We start from the raw sequence: 22,754 nt of genomic DNA, 5'->3' as shown, positions 1-22,754 counted from the left end.
TGGGGCAGGCCAGGGGGCAGGCTGAGGGGTGCATGTGGGGCAGGCCAGGGGGCAGGCTGGGGGGTGCATGTGGGGCAGGCCAGGGGACAGGCTGAGGGGTGCATGTGGGGCAGGCCAGGGGGCAGGCTGAGGGGTGCATGTGGGGCAGGCCAGGGGGCAGGCTGGGGGGTGCATGTGGGGCAGGCCAGGGGGCAGGCTGGGGGGTGCATGTGGGGCAGGCCAGGGGGCAGGCTGGGGGGTGCATGTGGGGCAGGCCAGGGGGCAGGCCAGGGGGCGTGCGGGGGGCTCTCGGCCGTTGGGTGTCGTCCTTGGTGAGGGCCAGGCCAGGTTCCCAGCCGGGGGCCACCGGCCAGCAGCTCCCCTCCCCTCCCCCGCACAGAGTGGGGGGCGCTGGGCTCCCTGGGGGGCCGGGCTGGGACGAGTCACTCACAGGCGCTGCCCAGCCAGGCGGGGGGTGAAAAGGTCGCCCCTGCCCCCGCCCCCGCCCCTGCCCCCGCCCCTCCGGCTTCCCCGGCCCAGGCTCAGGCCCAGGAGGCTGCTCCCATGGAGGCTGCAGGGCGGCTCTGCCAGCAGTGGGGGTGAGCCAGCCCGGCCTGCGGGAACCCCGGGGGCAGGCGGGAGGGGGGCCCGGGGGCAGGCGGGAGGGGGGCCCGGGGGCAGGGAGGCCACAGCCCGGGGCCCGCTGCTGCCACGTCCCTTCCAGCCGCCCGGAGCCCCTGGCACCGCGGTGCCCCCCCCCCCCCCCACGGGGCCAGACAGGCCTTTCTGGGGCACGCGGCCCACGGGCGCCCCTTCTAGGCCGGCCCGCAGCCCAGGGACGAGCCTGCTCGGCTCCTCCCCCGGCTGCCCAGGCTTGGCTCCGGGCGCGGGGGACCCAGGGGCCTCGCCAGGGGAGGGGAGGGGAGCTGCAGGGACTGCGGGTCGGGGCTCTCGGGGAGCAAAGGGGGGGGCAGCCTCTGATTTCTGCCCCGCCACCTGGCTGTGAGCTCCAGGCGCCCGGGGTCGGCCGAAGGGGGAGAGGACAGGAGAAGGTACCCCCAGGCCGGCTGTGCCCGTAGGCCCCTACCCACCCTGCCCTGCGTGGGGCCCACCGCCGGCCGCGGTCCCTGGGGCAGCCACAGGGCTCCGCTCACACCTCTCTCCTGCAGGATCCCCCTCTGGGTGGCCCCGCTCCTGGAGCAGGCGGCTGCGATGAAGAGCGATCGGCGCCGGCGGCACAAGGCCTACAGACTCATCCGCCGGCGCCTGGTGAGCGCAGCGCCTGGAGGGGGCCCGGCCGTTGGCTCCCAGCACCTCTCCAGGCAGGGCCGGCCAGCGGGAGCCCGGGGTGCAGTGCCGACGGGGAGCGTGTCCACGTGGCGCTGCAAAGCACTGAGCCCCGCGGGCGGCCTGGCGAACCGGAGAGGTGCCCGGGCCGGCGGGAGGAAGCTGGCGCTGGACTCTGACGTTACTGCACCCGCGCTGCAGGCGTCAACTAGAGCGGGGGGAGGCTGGGAACCCCCCGGGACTGGTCGCAGCCGCACCCGGTAGCCGTTTCCACGCCAAGTCCTGCCGGGTGCGGCTGCGACCGGGGGGGGGGGGGTCGTCACACTAGCGCCGGGGAGCAAAGGGCTTTGCACACGGGGCCCAGTTTGGCTCACTCCCGGGTAACGCGCCCGCTTGCTTTTCAAGTGGGACGCAGGCGTCGGCCTGGAGCAAGCCAAGTACCCGACCTACGTCTACCCAAAGGAGCTGAAGGCCTTGATGCGCGCGGCCTTCCCAGCAGGCGTCTGTGACTATCCCGACCCAGCCCACAGCAAGGTACGGGCCCCTGGCCGCAGCGCGGATGAGGGCCACGCGGCAGAGAAGGGAGGGGCTAACGCAGCCGCTCCCCTTGCAGGCTGCAGAAAGCGAACAGAGCCAGGGGGAGAGCGAGCCTGTTTCTCAGGCCTGGGCCAGTCGGTCCCAGCTCCCCAGCCGGGGAGGGACCTGGCCCCGCACTCAGCCTGCACGGCCGGAGGCAGCCCCGTGGCCCCGCAGAGCCATTGGGCCTCGTAGGAAGAATCTGTCCTGCAGTCCCATGGCCTAGCCTGGCCTAGGGAAGCTAACGTTCAGTGCCACGCGGCCCCTGCCCGCCCCTTGGCTCTGCGTGGCAGTTACAGACAGGACTGGGCGTGCGGGTGCTCGGGGGGGCTTGGCGGCTCGGTGACCCCGGGCGGCTCCACAGCTCTCGCTTTCCCTGAGCCAAGAGCTGAGGCCTCCCACAGAAAAATCCCAGTTTGGCTCCAGGGGGGAACTTTTTCTGCTCTTCTCCAGGGTAAAGAGACTCTGTATCCCAGGTGAGAGGGAAGAGTGGCTCTGCCCGCCCCTCCCTTGAACCCAGCAACCCGGGCAGCTGCCCTGCCAGTACCCACGGGAAGCTCTCCATCCCGGGCAGGGGTGGGCGACAATTTTCACTTCATGAATGTTGGTACAGGGTCATGGGCCGGCTCCGGGGGTACCCTGGAAGGGGCAGGGCTGGAAGCTACAGAGACAGGGTGAAAGACACTGTGTGAGACAGACTTTGACAGACTGAGTGTGTGTGGCACAAACGGGGTGCGTGCGACAATGACTGCGTGTGGCACAGACCGGGTGCGTGTGGCACAGAGGGGGGGCGTGCAACAGAGACAGCGTGTGGCACAGACCAGGAGCGTGTAGCACAGAGGGGGGGCGTGCAACAGAGACAGCGTGTGGCACAGACCGGGTGCGTGTGGCACAGAGGGGGGCGTGCAACAGAGACAGCGTGTGGCACAGACCGGGAGCGTGAAACAGTGACTGCGTGTGGCACAGACCGGGTGCGTGTGGCACAGAGGGGGGGGGGGGGCGTGCAACAGTGACTGCGTGTGGCACAGACTGGGTGCGTGTAGCACAGACCGGGAGCGTGCAACAGAGACAGCGTGTGGCACAGACCGGGAGCGTGCAACAGTGACTGCGTGTGGCACAGACCGGGTGCGTATGGCACAGACGGGGGGGTGTGCAACAGAGACAGTGTGTGGCACAGACCGGGGGTGTGCGACGGTGACTGCGTGTGGCACAGACCGGGGGCGTGCGACGGTGACTGCGTGTGGCACAGACCGGGGGCGTGAGACGGTGACTGCGTGTGGCACAGTCCGGGGGCGTGCGACGGTGACTGCGTGTGGCACAGACCGGGGGGGTGCGACGGTGACTGCGTGTGGCACAGACCGGGGGTGTGCGACGGTGACTGCGTGTGGCACAGACCGGGGGCGTGCGACGGTGACTGCGTGTGGCACAGACCGGGGGCGTGCGACGGTGACTGCGTGTGGCACAGACCGGGGGGCGTGCGACGGTGACTGAGTGTGGCACAGACCGGGGGGCGTGCGACGGTGACTGCGTGTGGCACAGACCGGGGGCGTGCGACGGTGACTGCGTGTGGCACAGACCGGGGGGCGTGCGACGGTGACTGAGTGTGGCACAGACCGGGGGGCGTGCGACGGTGACTGCGTGTGGCACAGACCGGGGGTGTGCGACGGTGACTGCGTGTGGCACAGACCGGGGCGTGCGACGGTGACTGCGTGTGGCACAGATGGGGGGGTGTGCGACGGTGACTGCGTGTGGCACAGTCCGGGGGCGTGCGACGGTGACTGCGTGTGGCACAGACCGGGGGTGTGCGACGGTGACTGCGTGTGGCACAGACCGGGGGCGTGCGACGGTGACTGCGTCTGGCACAGATGGGGGGGTGTGCGACGGTGACTGCGTGTGGCACAGACCGGGGGGCGTGCGACGGTGACTGCGTGTGGCACAGATGGGGGGGTGTGCGACGGTGACTGCGTGTGGCACAGACCGGGGGGCGTGCGACGGTGACTGCGTGTGGCACAGACCGGGGCGTGCGACGGTGACTGCGTGTGGCACAGATGGGGGGGTGTGCGACGGTGACTGCGTGTGGCACAGACCGGGGGGCGTGCGACGGTGACTGCGTGTGGCACAGACCGGGGGTGTGCGACGGAAACTGCGTGTGGCACAGTCCGGGGGCGTGCGACGGTGACTGCGTGTGGCACAGACCGGGGGTGTGCGACGGTGACTGCGTGTGGCACAGTCCGGGGGCGTGCGACGGTGACTGCGTGTGGCACAGACCGGGGGTGTGCGACGGTGACTGCGTGTGGCACAGACCGGGGCGTGCGACGGTGACTGCGTGTGGCACAGACCGGGGGGGCGTGCGACGGTGACTGCGTGTGGCACAGACCGGGGGCGTGCGACGGTGACTGCGTGTGGCACAGACCGGGGGGCGTGCGACGGTGACTGCGTGTGGCACAGACCGGGGGGCGTGCGACGGTGACTGCGTGTGGCACAGATGGGGGGGTGTGTGACGGTGACTGCGTGTGGCACAGACCGGGGGCGTGCGACGGTGACTGCGTGTGGCACAGACCGGGGGCGTGCGACGGTGACTGCGTGTGGCACAGACCGGGGGCGTGCGACGGTGACTGCGTGTGGCACAGACCGGGGGGCGTGCGACGGTGACTGCGTGTGGCACAGATGGGGGTGTGTGCGACGGTGACTGCGTGTGGCACAGACCGGGGGCGTGCGACGGTGACTGCGTGTGGCACAGACCGGGGGGCGTGCGACGGTGACTGCGTGTGGCACAGACAGGGGGGCGTGCGACGGTGACTGCGTGTGGCACAGACCGGGGGCGTGCGACGGTGACTGCGTGTGGCACAGACCGGGGGGCGTGCGACGGTGACTGCGTGTGGCACAGACCGGGGGGCGTGCGACGGTGACTGCGTGTGGCACAGACCGGGGGGCGTGCGACGGTGACTGCGTGTGGCACAGACAGGGGCGTGCGATGGTGACTGCGTGTGGCACAGACCGGGGGGCGTGCGACGGTGACTGCGTGTGGCACAGACCGGGGGGCGTGCGACGGTGACTGCGTGTGGCACAGACCGGGGGCGTGCGACGGTGACTGCGTGTGGCACAGACCGGGGGCGTGCGACGGTGACTGCGTGTGGCACAGACCGGGGGCGTGCGACGGTGACTGCGTGTGGCACAGACAGGGGCGTGCGACGGTGATTGCGTGTGGCACAGACCGGGGCGTGCGACGGTGACTGCGTGTGGCACAGACCGGGGGGCGTGCGACGGTGACTGCGTGTGGCACAGACAGGGGCGTGCGACGGTGACTGCGTGTGGCACAGACCGGGGGGCGTGCGACGGTGACTGCGTGTGGCACAGACCGGGGGGCGTGCGACGGTGACTGCGTGTGGCACAGACAGGGGCGTGCGACGGTGACTGCGTGTGGCACAGACGGGCGTGCTGGCTGCTGCTGGGTACGTGTCTGAGAGGACCCAGGCGCGCTCTCCAAGGCAGGGGAAGCCGCCCTGCTCCGTCGTCTCCCCTCCCCTGTGCTGCGGTGGCATCCGGGGAGGGAGCGCGCAAGCTGGGGCCCTGAACTCTCACGCCAGGCACCGCCCCTTGAGGCAGATGCTCCGCTGAGGCACTTGCCAGCCTGGGGCGGCTCCGCCTGACCCTGCTCTGCAGAGTTGGGCAGGGGCCCTGGGGACACCGGTTCAGCTCGCCCGCCGCCCCCAGCGAGCCGGGAGCTGGGAGCAGCTTGGCGGCAGGAGGGAGCAAGGTGGGGGAGGGGCGGCTGCCCCGATTCAGGGCAGAGGGGTCTGGGCAGGAGCCTCCCCTCTCCGGAGGGACGCGCCAGCAGCAGCAGCTGTTCACAGCTCCAGGAGAGGAGCCATGAGCTGGGCTGCGAGACCAGCAGCCCACGAGGCCCGGCCGGCCGCCGCTGCCCTGTAGAAAGCCCCCGCCGGTTCCTCCGTGCTACAGGGGGAAGCAAGGGGCTTCCTGACTCGGGGGATTCTCCCCCGCTGCCCCTGCCCAGCTAAACCCTCAGCCGCCAGGGGCTGAAATGGGACCAGCCCCCGGGGGCCGGAGCCTCCCTTGTTCACTGGAGGCTCTTGGCCCCAGGCAGGTCGGGGTGCTCGGCTGGGCGCCGGGGTGTTAAGAGACAAGCTTCCACTTCCTGCAGCTCCCACGCTAGGGTCTCTCCGCTACGCTTGGCTCCAGCCCCCCGAGCCTTGTGGAGAGGGCAGGTGGGGATCTGGCCCCGAACAAGAGCAGCCCCTGGGGGCGGGACCTGACAGTGCGTCGTCTGTTGCAGGTGGTGCACGTGACACTGGAAGACCTGCACCTGCTCGGCCAGGCCAAGGCCAAGAGCCCGCAGCCCTGCCTGCAGTAGAAGGTGCTCTGGCCGCAGAGCATCAGACAGAGGGCTCCAGAGACTCCCCTCCCCCCACCACACAGTTCTCCCAACTCGCCCCCTTGCAGCTGGGTCTCAGGGGCCCGGCTCCTGCTCTCCCCCCAGGCACCCAGCTAGGAGCTGGAAGGGCCTTGTACGCACCTGCAGCCACCCACCCCCAACGGGCAAAGTGCTACAGGGGAGCCCATTGCTCTCCCGTCACTCTGGTCCTGGTGAGATCTCCTGCCCCAGGAAACCAGCCCAGCCCAGCGGCCCCGGAGGAGGGTCTGGCCTGGCCGGTTTTGCAGACACGTGACCCCAGAAGAGCTGCATGGGGGGCGTTTCTCCAGCTGCCTAAGTCCAGCAGAACAGCCCCAGTGGGTGCAGTTAACCCTTCCACGGCCAGGGGAGCTGCAGGTGAGGGAGAGCCTGCGGCGGGAGGAGCGTGAACTAACCAGTGGGGCTCACAGTTAAGAGGTAGGGCTGGAGCCGCTCCCCACCTGCCGCCGCACAGCCTGTCTGCAGTGGGCCCGGGGGTGCTGCCGGCAGAGGCTGTTCTGAGCAGGACACTGGGGCAGCCCCTGCCTGCGGTGGGGAGGGAGGGGGCGGGAGTGCTGCAGCCCAGCAGTGGGCAGGGGAGCTGGAGTAGCCCCCCTCCCCCGTAATCAGTCAATGGGTTAAAAAGTTACATGGGTTAGCCAGTTGAAGGGGAGTTTACATCCCTAGCACCAACTTCCTTTCCATTGCTCTGCTTGAGGAATTGCCATCCCTCCCGCTAGGCTCAGGGGTGCGAAAAAAATCCCCTCCCCGAAAACCTGCAGTTATACTGACACCCCCGTGTCCCTAGAACAGGCTGGCCACTGCCTCTCCTGGAGATGGGTTCCTTTCACTGAGGAGGGAAGCCTGTCCCAGGTGCAGGGAGAAGCCAAGTTGTGGGTCCATTTCCAGCTGCTAGTCACTGAGCGACCACGCGCACGTCACTTCACCCGTCTGCGTCTGCTTCCTCCACCGCTGTTCTCTGGCAAAAGAGCCTGATATGAGAAATGGTGGGGAAGAGCAGGCTAAGTACCCTCCCCCCAGCTCCCTAGGACAGGCGGCCGTGTTGTGAGTTTCGGGTTTGTTAATAAAGGCTTCATAAAACCAGATCCCTGACTCCGGCTGCTGTAAGTGGACAATACGTGAACAAAATTAACTGCTGCTGAATGGTCTTTCCAGAAGCCCATTTAAGCAAAGGGCCTCACTTTTGAAGTTAAAATTCTATTGCTGGGGAAGGGTATTTTCTGTAATGGCCTGACACACAGATGGTTCTCTCCTCGCCAGAACGTGTTTGTGCATGTTGAAAGCAGCTTTTCAGTTAAAAATATACATGGCGCATGACAGCTTAATTTTACATAGTGCTGCTTTCGAACAGATCAGGAAGTGGAATGAGGCCAGATGGACTACAAATATTCCTGAACTTTTACATCCAGATAAGACAGATGCTGTTCAAACAGTGGACCAGACAGGTCACAGGAGGGGACTGAACTGCTGCCCATCCCCAATCAGAACCGCGTGAACATTTTCAGCTGCAACCCACAGCCATGTCTCACGCTCCCTAGGAGCTGCAAGATTCTTGCTGTACAAAAATCTGCTATTAGAATAAAATATTTTGCAGAAACCTACTAGCCAAAGTAAAGGGAGGACAGAGCCTGGAAAAGTCTATCCTTTAACTGCCAGATCACGTTGAATGGAGTTAATCTACTAGTAACTTGTTAAACATCCTGCTGCATGACTAGACAGACCATCTTAATCAGAACCATGTTATGGGCTTACCTGTTCAATGGGAGACATTTTTAAAAAGGGAAGAAAAACCTTGAGTGACTTGAGTGCTCATGGACTCGACAGCCATGGGGAATGAAATCCTCTGACTGCCCAGCTGTAGCACTCTGCACTAGTCATTGCTTGCACAGGGCTAGACATTACTTCACTACCAACGTAGCTGATCCTTTGCTCCATGTTGACACTGGCAACAGAGCCAATTAGCTTCAGTAGCGATGCTGGGCTTAGCGAGACCTGGCACACAATTCTATGCTCGGCCTGTGCAGAATGCAGGGATCTGTTCAGCACAAGGCAGTGCATGTCCCTACGCTCATTTTACACATGCCACTGACTGACCCCTCGGTCCCTGCCACTGCTAGTTACCAATGCCCCAGAAGTGAAAAGCTCCTTAGCCTGTCACTGGCATCTCGTTTCCTCTCTGTCCCTTCCCTCGCCACATCTATTGAGCTGTACACATGTTCGCAGGGGAGGAGTCTGTGGATGTATCAGGACAGAACAGTGCAGAATTGAAAACAAAAGTGCAAAAATTAGTGAAAACAAAGTCGTCTATATTACAATAAAATAAGCTTGCACTGCAGGCTTCGTTGCCATTGCTGAGTACATAGAACAGTACATGAATGTTACAATGCAGAGAAATGAAACCGGGTCACAATCAAACTGTTCTCCTTTTTAATCAGTTTTTACAGAATGATATAATACATTAATAATCACAGTAGAGACAAGATGGGTTTCCTGTATACAAGATTGTGCAAGCTCATTAATTTAAATTTTTAAAGGCTTTACCAGTTTGAAAGAGGCAGTACAAAGCTTTTAAATAGAGGTGAAGCACAATTAAAGGTACAGAACACACAATAGTAACTCCGCAGAGATTAATTCTCCAGTAGTACAGGCTCAACCAAGCTATCAGCTGTTACCCAAATCAAGGACTACCTCCCTCTTCCTACAGCCCACTATGTTCTGCTGCTCCAGGTCTCCTGCCAAATAGCTAGCCTAAGGCAGCTAATACATATAATGAGCTTGGCCACATCAATTATTAGACGTTAGACAAATATGCTTCACTTTCATGCAGCTCTGAGGACTGCTCTTGACTGCTTCCCTTTTCTTAGCCTACTAATGTCCCTCAAAAAACTATTCAGCATTATTAACATGGCAATGAAATTGCAAATTTCTGCTAGAATTTGGCTTGAGACGAACATTTTCAAATAAACCATCTGATCCAACACATGGTGCTCACCACAGACTCACCTACAGTAAAGGTGACTGTGTGTGTGACTTCTTCCTATAATTCATGGCAGTTACATTCAATATTTGGTAGCACAAGAACAGGCCATACATTGCGATTTTTCTTGAAGAACAAGCTTTAAAAAAAGAAAATTCAGGGCTAGAAGCAAAAGGGGATTTCCCCCCCCTCAATGAAAGAACCGAACCTCTTCCCTCCTGCTCCCCATCCCAGCAGAGGAAAACAATGCCTTTGTAACATGTATGGGCCCAATCATATAAAATCAGACAGGTGAGTACTCCTTACTCATGCAGACAGCTGCCTTGACTTCAATAACCAGGCCTTGAGTCTGCATATGTGATCACTATTAACACCCCACCCCACCCCTCCACACACACCGCCCAGAACATTTTCCAGTTCACCATCAGAATTACTTCAGCCGCACTCGATACAGGAGTACTGATGCAATGCGATGTGCATGCATGGCTGGCTGGAGACTTTTGGCAAAACAGTTTTTACTGTTTGGTCCTTAATGTGCTTCCCGACTTTACTTTCTTACTTATTGCACAACAGAAAACTTAAGGTCATCTTCCTGTACACATAATTTAACATTTCAAAACAAAATCAGGACACTAGGAGAAAACAAAGAGACACGCACATTACAATACGATTCCTAATTCTTTGGAAAGCCTATTTCTTTTACTACATTTATTACATTGTATAAAAGGCTTTTATAGCAGGTTAAAAAAGAAGCAATGGACCATCCTGCTGTGAAGAGTCTCATCTATATTGGGGCTTATTTTAAAAAGGCAAATATTTATAGAACTTTATTTAAAAAATTGTTCAAGTTCTTCAGTAGCTTTTTGATACAGAAAAGCAGTGAAGTGATACAAATGTAAAGAAAATGGTTTTTGCCAGGTGAAAAACCTTCCAATAAAGAGAATAAATCCTGAAGACCTGATCAACTCCTTTGTATCCAGACTGCTCATAATAAAAAGGTCAGTTGCAGGATAACCACTGACTACTCAATCTGCTCCCCTTTAGAGAGCTGTGTGCTGAATGATACATGTAAGAAAATAGTTTAGAATACGACAGGTTTTAGAGACCAAATACTCTCAGTCACTAACACCGAAAATTGCAGAATGAAGGGGATGTCAGTACTTTGATATTAACACAGCAAATTCTCGGTGATCATTTGACAACAGAACCCTTCTGAATCGTGGTATAATACATTTGCACTGCTTTCAAATGTAATTCTAGCTATCTCCTGAAGGGCAGTATTCTGCTTCACTGCTGAATGTTATTGGTCAGGGCTATGAATGCAATATACTAGCACCAAAAAAACATGACGGCTACACAACTAGAGTATTACAGTGCCATTCAGACTCAAGATCACAGTAAGGTAAACTACAGCAACTCCCCATTGCTACTAGAAAGTATTGCTGTACCCTGCAAGTCTATAATAGAGGAGAAAGACTATAAACAAAACTTAAAAAACCCCACTCCACTTGATTCCCCATGATTTATTTAACATGATAAAAATGATATATTGAATTACACATTATTAAGTTCTTGAAAACAAGTGTCTTTCACTGAATTATGCCTAGACGGGTAATACAATCACATCTCAAGCACTTAATACTGTACATAGATTGTTCTAATTTCAGTTAATGACTCAGGCGTAGTAGTTACTTAGATTTTTAGAGACTCCCTTTTTTAACAGCTCGCATAGCTTCTAGCATGTGGCGTGTTGGCCTTTTCAAGTACCAAAGATATCCAACCCATCATCTACTCTTCTGCCTAAAGAAGGGATGCAGATCGTGTCATTTCTTTTACCCCTCAAAGCCAGCAAATCTGGCTCACCTCACTGCCAGCAAAGTGATGTGCACTGGAGGAGGAAGCAAGAGCAAGGAGTAATGCTGGCAGCGTGCCTCTGGCAAAAGAAATGGATGAAAATCCTTTTTTAGATGGATGTACAGTGAAAACGGCAGTGCCCACTCATGCGCATAAGCAATGGCTTGGGCCATCTATAGGAACTCTACTATTTCAGCCAAGGAAGTCTATCTGATCTTCGCCTAATTGTCAATTTGGAAAGGGAAAGGGAAAGGGAAAGGGAAGAGACAAATCTGCAAAGACTCCCTGAACTGATTTCATGATGGGTTTTATAAAGGACAATGTGGCATTTTAAAAGATTTTATATGAATAGTAAAACCTGTACTACTAGAGACGACAATACAAAGAACACAGTAAAAAACATTCACTGAAACCCCTGGCATGTGTATTTAATGTGAATAATCAAAATATATATTACAGTTTAAGGTTCTGTAAGGTATTCTGTTTGGGGTTTGTACAGTATACACAGTATTTCAGAAGAAAATATTACAATAAGGTATGTACTATTCCTTTTTATATTAGAACTTATCTATTGAAATTTACAGTCCCTCTCCTCTATAAATCCAAACTATTTAAAACGCTCTAATTCCAGAGCCAAAAATTTTAAAAATTTTCTAGTGAGAGCCCTGTGAATTGTAAATTCCAGTTTCAGAAAGTTCTGTAAACTTTATTAAATTTTAATAAATACTTAGGTTCACCCTTTTTAAACTTGTCCTATTAAGGAAGTCATTCTCATTACCCTATACAGTATGTTATAACCTGCTGTAGGAAAGAGAAACTTCTTCTTTGCTGGTTGAAACGATAATGAGTCCAAAGATGACTGAAGTTTATTAAATAGTATATAATATATTTACATTGTCCTCAGATTTTCATTTTACCATAGGTGAAGTACAATTTATAACTAGGTCAACTGCTACAAACTTTCAGTGCAACTGGTGTTCTCTTAAAAAAAGTGTATTAAGCTAGAAAGGCTCTGAAAAGTGCTTGCCATGATCTTTTTGGTTAGAAACAAAGAAAATGAATGAATTTACATTAACAGAAGTCTAGGGAGAAAATAGTGTCTGTGTCAAAGGGGCGGTGGCAGCAAACAGATTCCTAAACCATTTTGAGAACCCACAAATACCTGAAAAGTGTGGTCCCTTTTTCCCATGCTAATCTCTATCAGGTGGGAGGGAAAGATGCAACCAAAACAGAGAAAGAAAACTTTGTTAAATTAATTAATCTGATTAGTAAAGGTTTTTAGATGCTTCCACTCTGTACAATATTATACAAGGAAAGTGTGTCTTCTTTAGCCTTTGAAATAGTGGATATACATTCTTACAGGCTCTTTGCTGCTAACAGTCTGTCTACAAAGGTGCTCTTTTGGGTCACTTGCGATCATCGATGGTTTTAATGAATTCAACTGCTGCGGTGAACTGCATCCACCAGTAAGATTCTTCTCCAGATAAGCAGTTAGCATAGAAGCTACTAATGTACTGAACGGTGGACAACAGGCAGGGTGGGTTCGCCTGGGGTGACAAAGAAAAGGTACATGCCACAATTCAGTTAGATTGAACTTTTCAAGATAAGTGTCAAACAGAATAGAACGAAAACGGCGTGTTATGTAGATAGCCCCTCCACTTACGTCTCACAGCTTCCATATGGTAGGGACAAAGGCAGCCCCATTCCACACTCAGCGGCAGCTCTCTGAACACCATAGGCAAGAGCTGGCTTTGCTAAGGAGGAACGCCAGCCAACACATCAAGATTAAACACTTACTGGCTTCAAAAAGAGTCCCAAGATCTTCAAAATTCCCTCTAGTCACCAGCGACTTTGGCAGGCACAGAGGACTAGCTCGCACACAAGAGAGCAGCCTCCACTGCCTAGTTCTTCTGAGGCAGCAAATGGGCATAAGCCAGAGATCTAATGAGGACCCCGGGCCCAGGCAAGGCTATTTTCAGAACCAACTGAGCCACAGGCTCATACTGAGGTGTGGCAAACTAGCGGACTGACTTTCAGATTTGCATATGATTAGAGCAATGTCCCATCTGTGACACTCGCTCTGGTCCAGGCTGTGCCTGCTGAAGTCTATACTTTAAATGAGATGTGCAGTGTTGATTGCTTACCACAAGAACGAAAGGAAAGTGTGTGAGAGAGAGATAATCTATGTTCTCTGCTAGAAGACTCACCTTTATCAGAACAAATACCAAAACAGGAACAAAGTCGTCTGCGCCAGGAACTGAATCTTCATTGGCCAAACTCAGCAGGTTCATGATGGTTGAGCACATGCGCAGAATGCACTGCACTTTGTCTCGTGGGGTTTTGTAAGCACTAATTGTGCGGATTTCAGACTGGGCAGATGGCCATGGTGCCTCCCGGAGATACACCTGAAGAGAAGAAAATCATTTCCAATTCTAGTCAATCCAGGCAATTAAGTATTTTCTGCAGTGCACTCTAAGCCTCCCTCATTCTACGTGTACAAACACTGCAAAAAAGTAATATTAATCATATAACTAACATACAATCAGCTTGTTCTCTGACTCATTTCCCCCAATGTAGTGTTTCAGAAGAAGATGGAGATATAAGGTTCTACTTCCCATTAACTGACCCTCACCTTTTCAGAGCTAGGGACCAAGAAATGAACTGGAGAGATTCATGTGCCACCCAGCTGATTAGCAGAGTACCCAGAGCTAGGTTTTTTGTTTCTATTGTTGGTGCACATTCACACATGCCTCAGTGCACAAAAATTTATTCCACGCATGGAGGGAAAAGATTATAGGGAACATTGTTTGTGGCACTCGACTATTCACTTAGCCTCGTTTTGTTTTCATCTCCCTACCTGTTTATAGGGTTAACAACTTCCTCCATCCTGCATGGGGGCATTGTGATTACTTACTGTTGTAAAACAACTTGAGGAAAAAATATGTTGTATAAAAGGCAAAGTATTATCCAGGTTAAAATACTATGCTAGGACTAGTAGCTAAGATCCTGAGCTGTCTCACAGGTATAATTCTTGAAGTCCAATCTGTTAAAGGGGTGGAAGCTGAGAAGAGCAGAGAACTGAAAAATCAGATGGTAACAAATCACAACTACCAGTAATGGCTGAAGACGGTGATATTCGCAACAAAAATAGCTCTCGCCCATATCCACTGCTTCACACTGACTCAACAGACCTTCTAGGGTTCAGAGTGAGACCAACAGTGCCAATCCTAGAATCTTATTAGGAAGGAGGCAGAATCAACTGTCACGGGAAGATGCAGAATTCTCTTCATTAGACACACCCAAGGTTGGCCTTGATAGCCGTCTCTAGAGTTATCCCTGCCTCGGGGTGCTTCCCAACCTAGTTAACACGACAAGATTTTAGTTTACCTGGTGACCATAAATCACAACTCTGATGTACATGAGTCTTGATCTGCTTAGCTAAGCCACCATTAATTCAATATTAGTCAGTGCACAAGTGACAAATGGTCAATACACCTTCAAACTTGTGCTACACTAGTGGAGTAGAACAACAGCATCCCTCAGTGCCAAGGAGGGGACTGTACAGCTCCATCACCTGCTTCAGGAAGAGACGTGCTATTTTTCCTCTAACTTAAGCCCAAAGCTGGAGGGAAGAAGTGGTGGTTACCTCTGGTATCTGAAGTGCTCGGTGGTTCGCAGTCACTACTTTAGACAACCTCTGAATATGCTCGTGAAGGACCCTGAAAAAGGGGGAGCAGAAGTGAAGTGAGAAAAGGAGAGCGCCAGGCACCTAGAGAGACCAAATACAGTTTTCACAGAAGAGGCAAAACCCCCTTTCAGATTCCCCATGCCACAACACAGCTGCATAAATTAGAGCCATCTGAACAATACCTTGCAGACATAAGAGGGATTAAGAGGAACACCAGGTATAAATAGCAACCCCAGTTCCATGGTGAGTGTGCACTGGCTTCGCAAACAGCAGGACTTGCCCTATGGGACTCCAAATCCATCTCATGCTGGCTGCAGTGGTCAGAAACCTGGTGCTTTAAGGAAGATGAAAGACCCAGGATGCATTTGGCCAACTGCACCAAAACTGTAAACAGAGGGTGTGTGCACTGAAGAAGGTTTTAATTATCCACTATGAAACACCAGACTACAGGGGTTATAGTCTAGTACCTACATCATAAAGATTAGTTTCCTCTAGTCCTAGTAGCTTGCTGCAATTGTGGAGTTTTGCATAGGATGTTAAAAGTAAAGACCTGGACTAGTTTCTCTCTCTCTCTCTCTTTTTTTTTTAAACACAGAAAACCCTATTTAATGTAAACAGAGCAAAGCAAAGGGGTAGTGTAGTAAGGCTGGCTTTTCTGGCAAGGCACGCCAGCTTGTTCTGTGGAAACAAAGCTACTTCTCTCTCCTCACTGCGAGAGAAACTAGGTCCATCTCATCTTGTTCACTTACTGGTCACGCAAAATGTCTCCGTCCTGATTGGGGTAGAAGGAGAGTTTGAAAATGCGATTCATCACGCTGCGTTCTATGGCTAGCTGTGCATCCTGGAGCTGTTCTTCGCTGGCATTTTGCCAGATGACATCCTGGGCCATGGCCCCATATAGAAACTGAAGGAAGTCTTCCACTTGGGCTGTTTTATCATCTGCGGCAGTGAGCCTCTGGAAGTCTGAACACAAAGCGATAGGAGGAAACACAATTAAAAGGCCAATTAAAGCAGTTTCCTATGGCACATCCAGAAAGCAGAGCCAGAAACTGGTCAATGCTGGGAAGGGTTCTTGTTTGTAGCTCTGTGGGTGGGCAGTTGGCGGGGGAGTATGGAGAGGAACAAGGTCGTTCCAATGGAGAAATCAGAAGAAAGTAGAGCTGCGTTTTCAGATGGTGTGGTCTAAGCACTCCGCTTGGCCCTACATTACTCTCTTCATCTGGAGCCCAGAGCAAGTTATTCAATTCTCATGACTCACCCTTCCCCCAAAACAGAGACTTTTCTACCTCTTGCACTGGGCTCCGAGAAGAGGAACAATACTATGTGTAATTACTATCAAGTTCACCAATAGGGACCAATATCATTAAGGCTGCCAGACATTATCACTAGGAAGGAAGGAGATTAAGAAAGCCCATGTGTACCATTTTCCAGTCGCGCATTTGATTAAATGTGCATTGTTGCTATAGCCATGTGAATGTAACAAAGTGTATACCGCCATACAGGGCACTCAATGCACCAGGACCCCTAGCCATCAGTTGTGCTCTCTCGCACTCAGGAAGTGCAGCTCCATCCCCAGCTCCCTGCAGTCACAGCTGCCAATTCTCTCCAGCTAGTAGCTCACTCTTTCAAGACCAAATTTCTCCTTTCTGCCCAGTGCAAGTGTCCTTCCTTGGTCACACAGGGACAGGGGCATGTGCACGTGCATCTAATTGCAGATCTAAAGGCCAAGAGTTAGCTGATTTCCCCATTGTGATGTTAATTGCGTAACTTTAGTGTTTTTTGGCAGGGGTGGGGATTGCATTTTATTAAGCTGCAGCACAGCAAAGCCCAAAATGGTGGAGTGACCAAGCAGGCAGAAATAAGCAATGTTTCTCTGCTCAGATTACTTTCAGAGTCTATGTGCATAGATATTTAAAAGCAGTTAGACTCCTAGAATAGGTTTGTTCCTAACTTGAGATGCAGTCAATTTATTTTTATGTTTAGTATTTAAAAAAGATACAGATGACCCACACTCTGCATTAAATTACCTTGAATAAATTCTCTTATCTTTTTTTCTTTGCTTTCCAGAAGTAACCTCACACAAACCGTGGTGAAATATCTGTTGGCCACTTCCTTATCACGCAGAACCCTTTGCAGGAGCCTTTCCAGATGGGCTTGTGTGGTCTGCAGGCCTTGGCGACACCGAGTTAAGTAAGCAATATAGGGAGCTCTTTTCCTAAAATTAAAAATGCCTCTCTTATTAGGGATTCAACAGCCAAAAGACAAGAGACACTAGCTATCTAAACCTGGTTACAGAATGGCATCAGGGGAGTCTTCAGCTCTCCTAGGTTTTATAGAAAAGCATGTCCTGAACTCAAGCTATTGTACAACCTTCTGTTTTAGTGCCTCAGCCTAAGCAGTAAGGCAGCTACCCAAATTCCCATTCTGGTTCACTGCCTCCATACCCTTCCCATGCCAAGAAGTGAGAGACTAAAGCAGAATTTAAATAAAGGCACCTTCAGGCTGGCCTAACAACATTCTCTTACTAGAATCTGTTACTAGTTGGGCTGATTTAAGACTCAAATCTTTCATGGTTCATTCCCAGAAAGCAGACAGAATTCCAGCACATGGTGGGAAAGTGCAGATAGATGTAAAAACCCAGCTTAGCAAAAAAAAATGCAAGTCAAGTTGGACATAAGAACAGCCATACCGAGGCAGACCAAAGGTCCATCTAGCGGCTAGCCCAGCATCCTGTCTGCTGACAGGAGCCAATACCAGGTGCCCCAGAGGGAGCCAACAGAACAGGGAATCTTCAAGTGATCCCTTTCCTGTCATCCACCGACAGCCCCAACAAACAGAGGCTAGGGACACCATTCCTGCCTATCAGCTGTTGCATAAAAGCCTCCGCTCAAGCTATTACTTGATTTTACACATGGATTTTCTGAAAATACACAAACTCTAAGGTCCTGCCAACACATGACTTAGAGATTGTATTGCTGTCTTCTAAGTCACTTAAGTACTGATGATTTGTAAATGATTCTCTGAAGCTTTGTAACTGTTTCAGCTGCATTGCCATTTAAACTCTGCAACTCCTTGTAATCGTTGTAAAACCTTGCAACTTTGTAACTCTCAGCATCTTTGTTTTATAAGTTCAGAACTTACTGGAAGCTTGGTGATCACTGAGCCTTGCAACTTTGTAACTTTCATCCACTCTGCTTGTAACATGCTCTAAACTGCAACCTCCCCTTAGATGTGAGTGAGTGGAGACTAATGTGAGCTTGGGATTAGAAACTGCAAAGCTGAGCACGGTGGTGCCAGGTGATGAGTCATCAGACCAATTACAGAGGCTGCTGCCCTGCTGGATCAAGAGAAGTCTGGCCATGCTCCTTGGTGTGGGGTGGAGGAGGCACAGGGGTTGTACAGAGGCAATAAAAGGAGAGAGTATGTGGCAGAAACCCTCTGAGAAGCTCTTTTCTGACCAGCTTCCGGGCCATGATCAGCAGACAGACCCTCCAGGATCTACATGCCTTGACTCCTTCTGCAACCCACATGCCTGTGTGAGTGTGTGAGTGCCTGAGGGCATAAGAACATAAGAACGGCCGTACTGGGTCAGACCAAAGGTCCATCTAGCCCAGTATCCTGTCTGCCGACAGTGGCCAGCACCAGGTACCCCAGAGAGGGTTGACCGAAGACAATGATCAAGCGAGTGAGTGAGACAGACAGCGACAGCTAGTTCCCCTTTAGTTTAAACCTTTAGTGGCAGCTCTATCCTCTTTAGTTTAACCTTTTAGTGCATAAAGGGGAGTGTTAATTCCTCAATCAATAAATCCATGCTAGTGTAACCGTGGGTGGTCTCCAGTGGGTATTTTGGGGGTAACAATAGCCATTGATGGACCTATCCTCCATGAACTTATCTAGTGCTTTTTTGAACCCTGTTAAAGTCCTGGTCTTCACAACATCCTCTGGCAAGGAGTTCCACAGGTTGAATGTGCACTGCCAGTGGATAAAAATCTGCACTTGGAAACTGCTTAATAATGATGTACAAAAACAAATTACCTATAATCCTCTGCAATGGAAGCCAGCAGCTTTCGACATGTCCTGTTATCAAAGCGGCTTACACAGCGCATTGTCTCCTGCAGTTGGGCCATCAAGTTCTTATCTTGTAGGTTAATGGCTTCAGCTAACTGAACTTTCAAGAAGCACACAATTTCGTTGTCTGACCAAAAAGAGGATAGAATTAGTACCCTGCCTATAAGGTTTTTCCCACAAACAGAAGAGAGAGGCATGTGTTTTGATCTCAGGGAGCTGCATGGAAAAGCAGGTGGACGCAATACTTTCAAACCATTTCAATGATGTATGTTAAGCAATGTCCATCATGAGTTGTGTTATTTTGATATATATTTGCAACAATTATTAAAGAAGGACCATTAAACGTCCTAGATAAGGGATAAGTAAAGGAAAAATGCAAGAAAAAAACCTTAGAACTGCACAGACACATACTACATACATGCAAATGTGCACATATGCACACTTTTCTTAAGCAATAAGGGAAGTTAGTCTCTTTTCAGATTATCTCATCTAATGCACCCTCTCTGTTTCCTACAGTTTCTCTGCAGCTACATTTTATAATGTTTTAATAGGGGACTATTCCAAGACACTTTTAAAGCCTCAGGATCTGCCTCATTATGCTACAGCACAACTTTTCCAAGATACCTTGTTACAACATACTGGAAACTGGGATTTGGCAGGTTGTTCCATGTGTGAGGGAAGCATGGAAGAAAATACGAAGATGAGGGTAGGAGCAGGAACAACAAGATACAATAGCGAAACGTGTCTCTAACGTCAGAGAATTTACCTTCAGGGTCAGTGTGATCAGGAAGCCCATTTCTTGTTGAATGGCTCAACATTGGGAAGGCAACAGAATCTGCTGAACAAAGAGCCAGTCTCAGTTTCTTCTTAGCATCCCTGAAGAGAACAAGTATTATTTCCCCTCAATACAGTGTTGAGTCAAGCACACTTACAATGACCAGCATTAACAGCTCTCAAATCTTAGAAATGAATGTCGTCTGGACAGACTTGGGTGGGAAAGGGTTAATACTTTCAAATGCGAATCAGAAGCCCTGATTCGTTTGATGACACACCACATAGTTCATTCAACTCGGCAGATGAAATGGTCCCATTTACCATTTTGAAAAGGTATCGTTCAGCGAGCACTGCAATGAACCGAAGTGCAGACCTTGGTTAACTACAATTAATAATGACGTCTTTTCAGTGAATTTCATGCTCACGAAAGGCGTCCAGCTTAGCAACCCTGAATACTGATATTCTCCAGCCAGCTCAGACACAGCAAACCGACTTTGCCATGCTGCTATGGAATGTTCCTCCCAGAGGCCTCCCAGAATTCTCAGACTAGGAGCAATAATCTTTGGCCTTTACACTGGGACTGTGAATGTTGCTAATTGGCCAAGTGAACTGAAGGAGGCTGTACATTCAATTCATTGGCATTTCTGTTTGTCTAACCAGTAACGTTTGGACACTGCATTCAGTCAATTCCCAAATTCAGGAAATGTTCTAGGCCAGGGGTAGCCAGCCAGTTAGAGACAAAGAGCCAAAATAGTGGTGGATGGAGTGTGAAGAGCCACGTACCTGGAGGGCGGGGGAGAAGGGGGTTTGTTGAGCAAAAAAAAAAAAAAAAAAAAAAAAAACCACCACCACTCCCCCACCAAAACTGCATAAGGGGAAAAATAGCCGCCGCTACAGCTGCGCGTCTCCCTCCAGGCGCTGAGCAGCCGGCACACCCTACACACCCCCTCACCAACCCAATCCCCCTCTCCTCCCCCCAACATTATGCTCGGGTCCTAGAGTCAGAGCCACTGCCGCTACCGCCACGCGCATCTGGGACACCATGCGTCCTCCCCCCCCCCCCATCCACTTCCTATCCCTTATCCTCCCCCTTCTCCAGAGCCAGGCATCTCTTCCCTCCCCCCCCCCACCCAATCTCCCTCCCCCACTAACCTTATGCCCAGGTCCCAGAACCACCGCTGGCGCCGCCGCACCCGGAGCCCTCGCCGCTGCCTGTGCTCAGCAGCCGGCTGCTAGCACGTGCAGGCTGGGACGCTGTGTGCGACCCGGCCTGCACAGGCTAAGGAACCTGCTGGGCTGCTGGCTTGAAGCCAAGTAAGGTCTCCCAACCAGAGGCTATGTTTGGCACCCAGCTGCTCCCTCCCTCCCCCAACTCTCTGACAGCCCACCCCATGTAACCCACACCTTCTGCACCCGTTCCAGCCCCCATGCACCCGCCGACACTGCATCTCCTCCTACTCTGCTCCTCAGGTCACATTCCCCCCTCAGACCTTGCACCCTGATCCACTATCCCTGGTCACAGCCCAAATCCCAGCATTCCCTTCTCTCCTTCCCCCCCCCCCCACCTCATCCCATTCCATTGCCCCAGGTCACAATCCACTACTTCACCCAAACTCCTTCGCAGATCCCACAGCCCAAGCCCTTACGCTAAGCTCCCTTCTGCACCTCCTTCATTAATATAATGGCAGCCCTTGGCCACTTAAATTGTTTGAGTGGCCCTCCCATCAAAAATTATTGCCCACCCCTATGCTAATGGCGTAAGGTAAGAAAGAAAGATTCTTTTAATAGAATTTTTTTGAGTGTTGCAAATATCTAAAAAAAGCTCTGAATGATTTTTTTAAATCCTGTGTTACTCATTAATACATGGTAAACTGTATTGCATTAAGGCCAGATCTTTGCTATCTGGTAGAGTTCTGGCTCTTCTGAGTCAGAAGCAGCAAGCACTAGGTGTGATGCTAACTGTTTTGTAGGATGAAACCTTATTTGCAAGATCTTTGAAACGTGCATCTGTTTGTTAGAAAGGATGGGGATACATGTACTCCAAAGTCTCAGAGGAATAGCCATGTTAGTCTAACTAAAAAACACACACACAGAAAATGGTCCTGTCGCACTTTATATAAATAGTATCATGAGCTTTCATGGGCACAAACCTCTTCTTCTGCCAAGGGTAGTATTAACTTTCTTTCTATCTGATTTCATATTACATAATCATAATCATTGTTTCTTGTTAATTATCACTTGCTTTAATATATTCTCTTTCACACCTATGAACTATTTAAAATACATATTTATATCTATAGTTTTTGTTTGTACTGATGGGTGTACATCCACACCCCACCTCAATACTGGTGGGGCACGAGAAATTTCAACCCACCCATGGATGGAAAATCTTAGAGGGAACACTGGTTGTGAATATCCTATAATTTAAACTACATATTTTAAAAGTACACTGGACAAAGTATCTGGAAGTGTACAATATGAACCAATATTACTGGTTCCACAGAGACTGATTCTTTTCCACCATGAAGTCTGAGGATATCTACAGTATATAATGATTTCTCTGCAGATAAACCACATGGCTTCAGCTTTTGTCTTAGTCCAACATCACAAGCAAAGTTACATACACAAATATCATATTTACCTGTAAGAGAAAGCAGAGTCTTGGGGCTGTGCTACTTGACTTGCAGAATCTGGAAGGTCATCTGCTGACATATTCTGCAGGGCTTCATCACGTGGAGAGTCATGTATGCTTTCGCCATCTCCAATTACGTCTGAGCAAACATTCCAACAGAAAATTCACAGAAAGGAACTAGACTGCCTAGCAATAAATTGTTCATTTGCTTTCTTTCATTTTTAATTTCCAAGAAGAATTTTTAAGTTATATGGAAAAGAAACCTAGATCACTCCATCCATCTGAAGAGGACAGAATGTCAAGAGTAAATAAAAACAATCAAAATATGTAACAGTTTGCTTTTAAAAGGAACTGTAGAATTCCATTTTAGTGATCAATGGTCTTTCATTTTTTACAAGAACTGGAAAACAAATTGTTAATATGACATGCATAAGCTATCACCACCAAGAATTTCCCATGGATTCGACCAAGAGTTCTCTTTTGGCTC

At 51.5% G+C, this 22,754-nt stretch overlaps 1 protein-coding gene across 4 annotated transcripts in view; it reads right to left on the bottom strand.

Annotated features, from left to right (window-relative positions):
* Nucleotides 1-8,678: 8,678 nt before the first annotated feature.
* The window catches only part of GAPVD1 (GTPase activating protein and VPS9 domains 1), a 56,187-nt gene continuing 42,111 nt past the window's right edge, over nt 8,679-22,754 (bottom strand). For all 4 annotated transcript variants that reach the window (XM_075905686.1, XM_075905687.1, XM_006114312.4 and 1 more), the window contains exons 19-26: nt 22,277-22,406; nt 19,628-19,737; nt 18,829-18,988; nt 16,821-17,008; nt 15,543-15,756; nt 14,752-14,824; nt 13,313-13,510; nt 8,679-12,652 (exon numbers count right to left, since the gene is read on the bottom strand). In XM_075905686.1, coding sequence (XP_075761801.1) covers nt 12,512-12,652; nt 13,313-13,510; nt 14,752-14,824; nt 15,543-15,756; nt 16,821-17,008; nt 18,829-18,988; nt 19,628-19,737; nt 22,277-22,406 — 1,214 coding nt within the window. In that variant the 3' untranslated portion in view covers nt 8,679-12,511. The remainder of the gene's footprint in view (nt 12,653-13,312; nt 13,511-14,751; nt 14,825-15,542; nt 15,757-16,820; nt 17,009-18,828; nt 18,989-19,627; nt 19,738-22,276; nt 22,407-22,754) is intronic.

This window comes from Pelodiscus sinensis, chromosome 22 (assembly GCF_049634645.1).
Source record: "Pelodiscus sinensis isolate JC-2024 chromosome 22, ASM4963464v1, whole genome shotgun sequence".
In the NCBI taxonomy this organism is placed as follows: domain Eukaryota; kingdom Metazoa; phylum Chordata; order Testudines; family Trionychidae; genus Pelodiscus; species Pelodiscus sinensis.
This window is presented reverse-complemented; position numbering and strand designations above follow the sequence as displayed.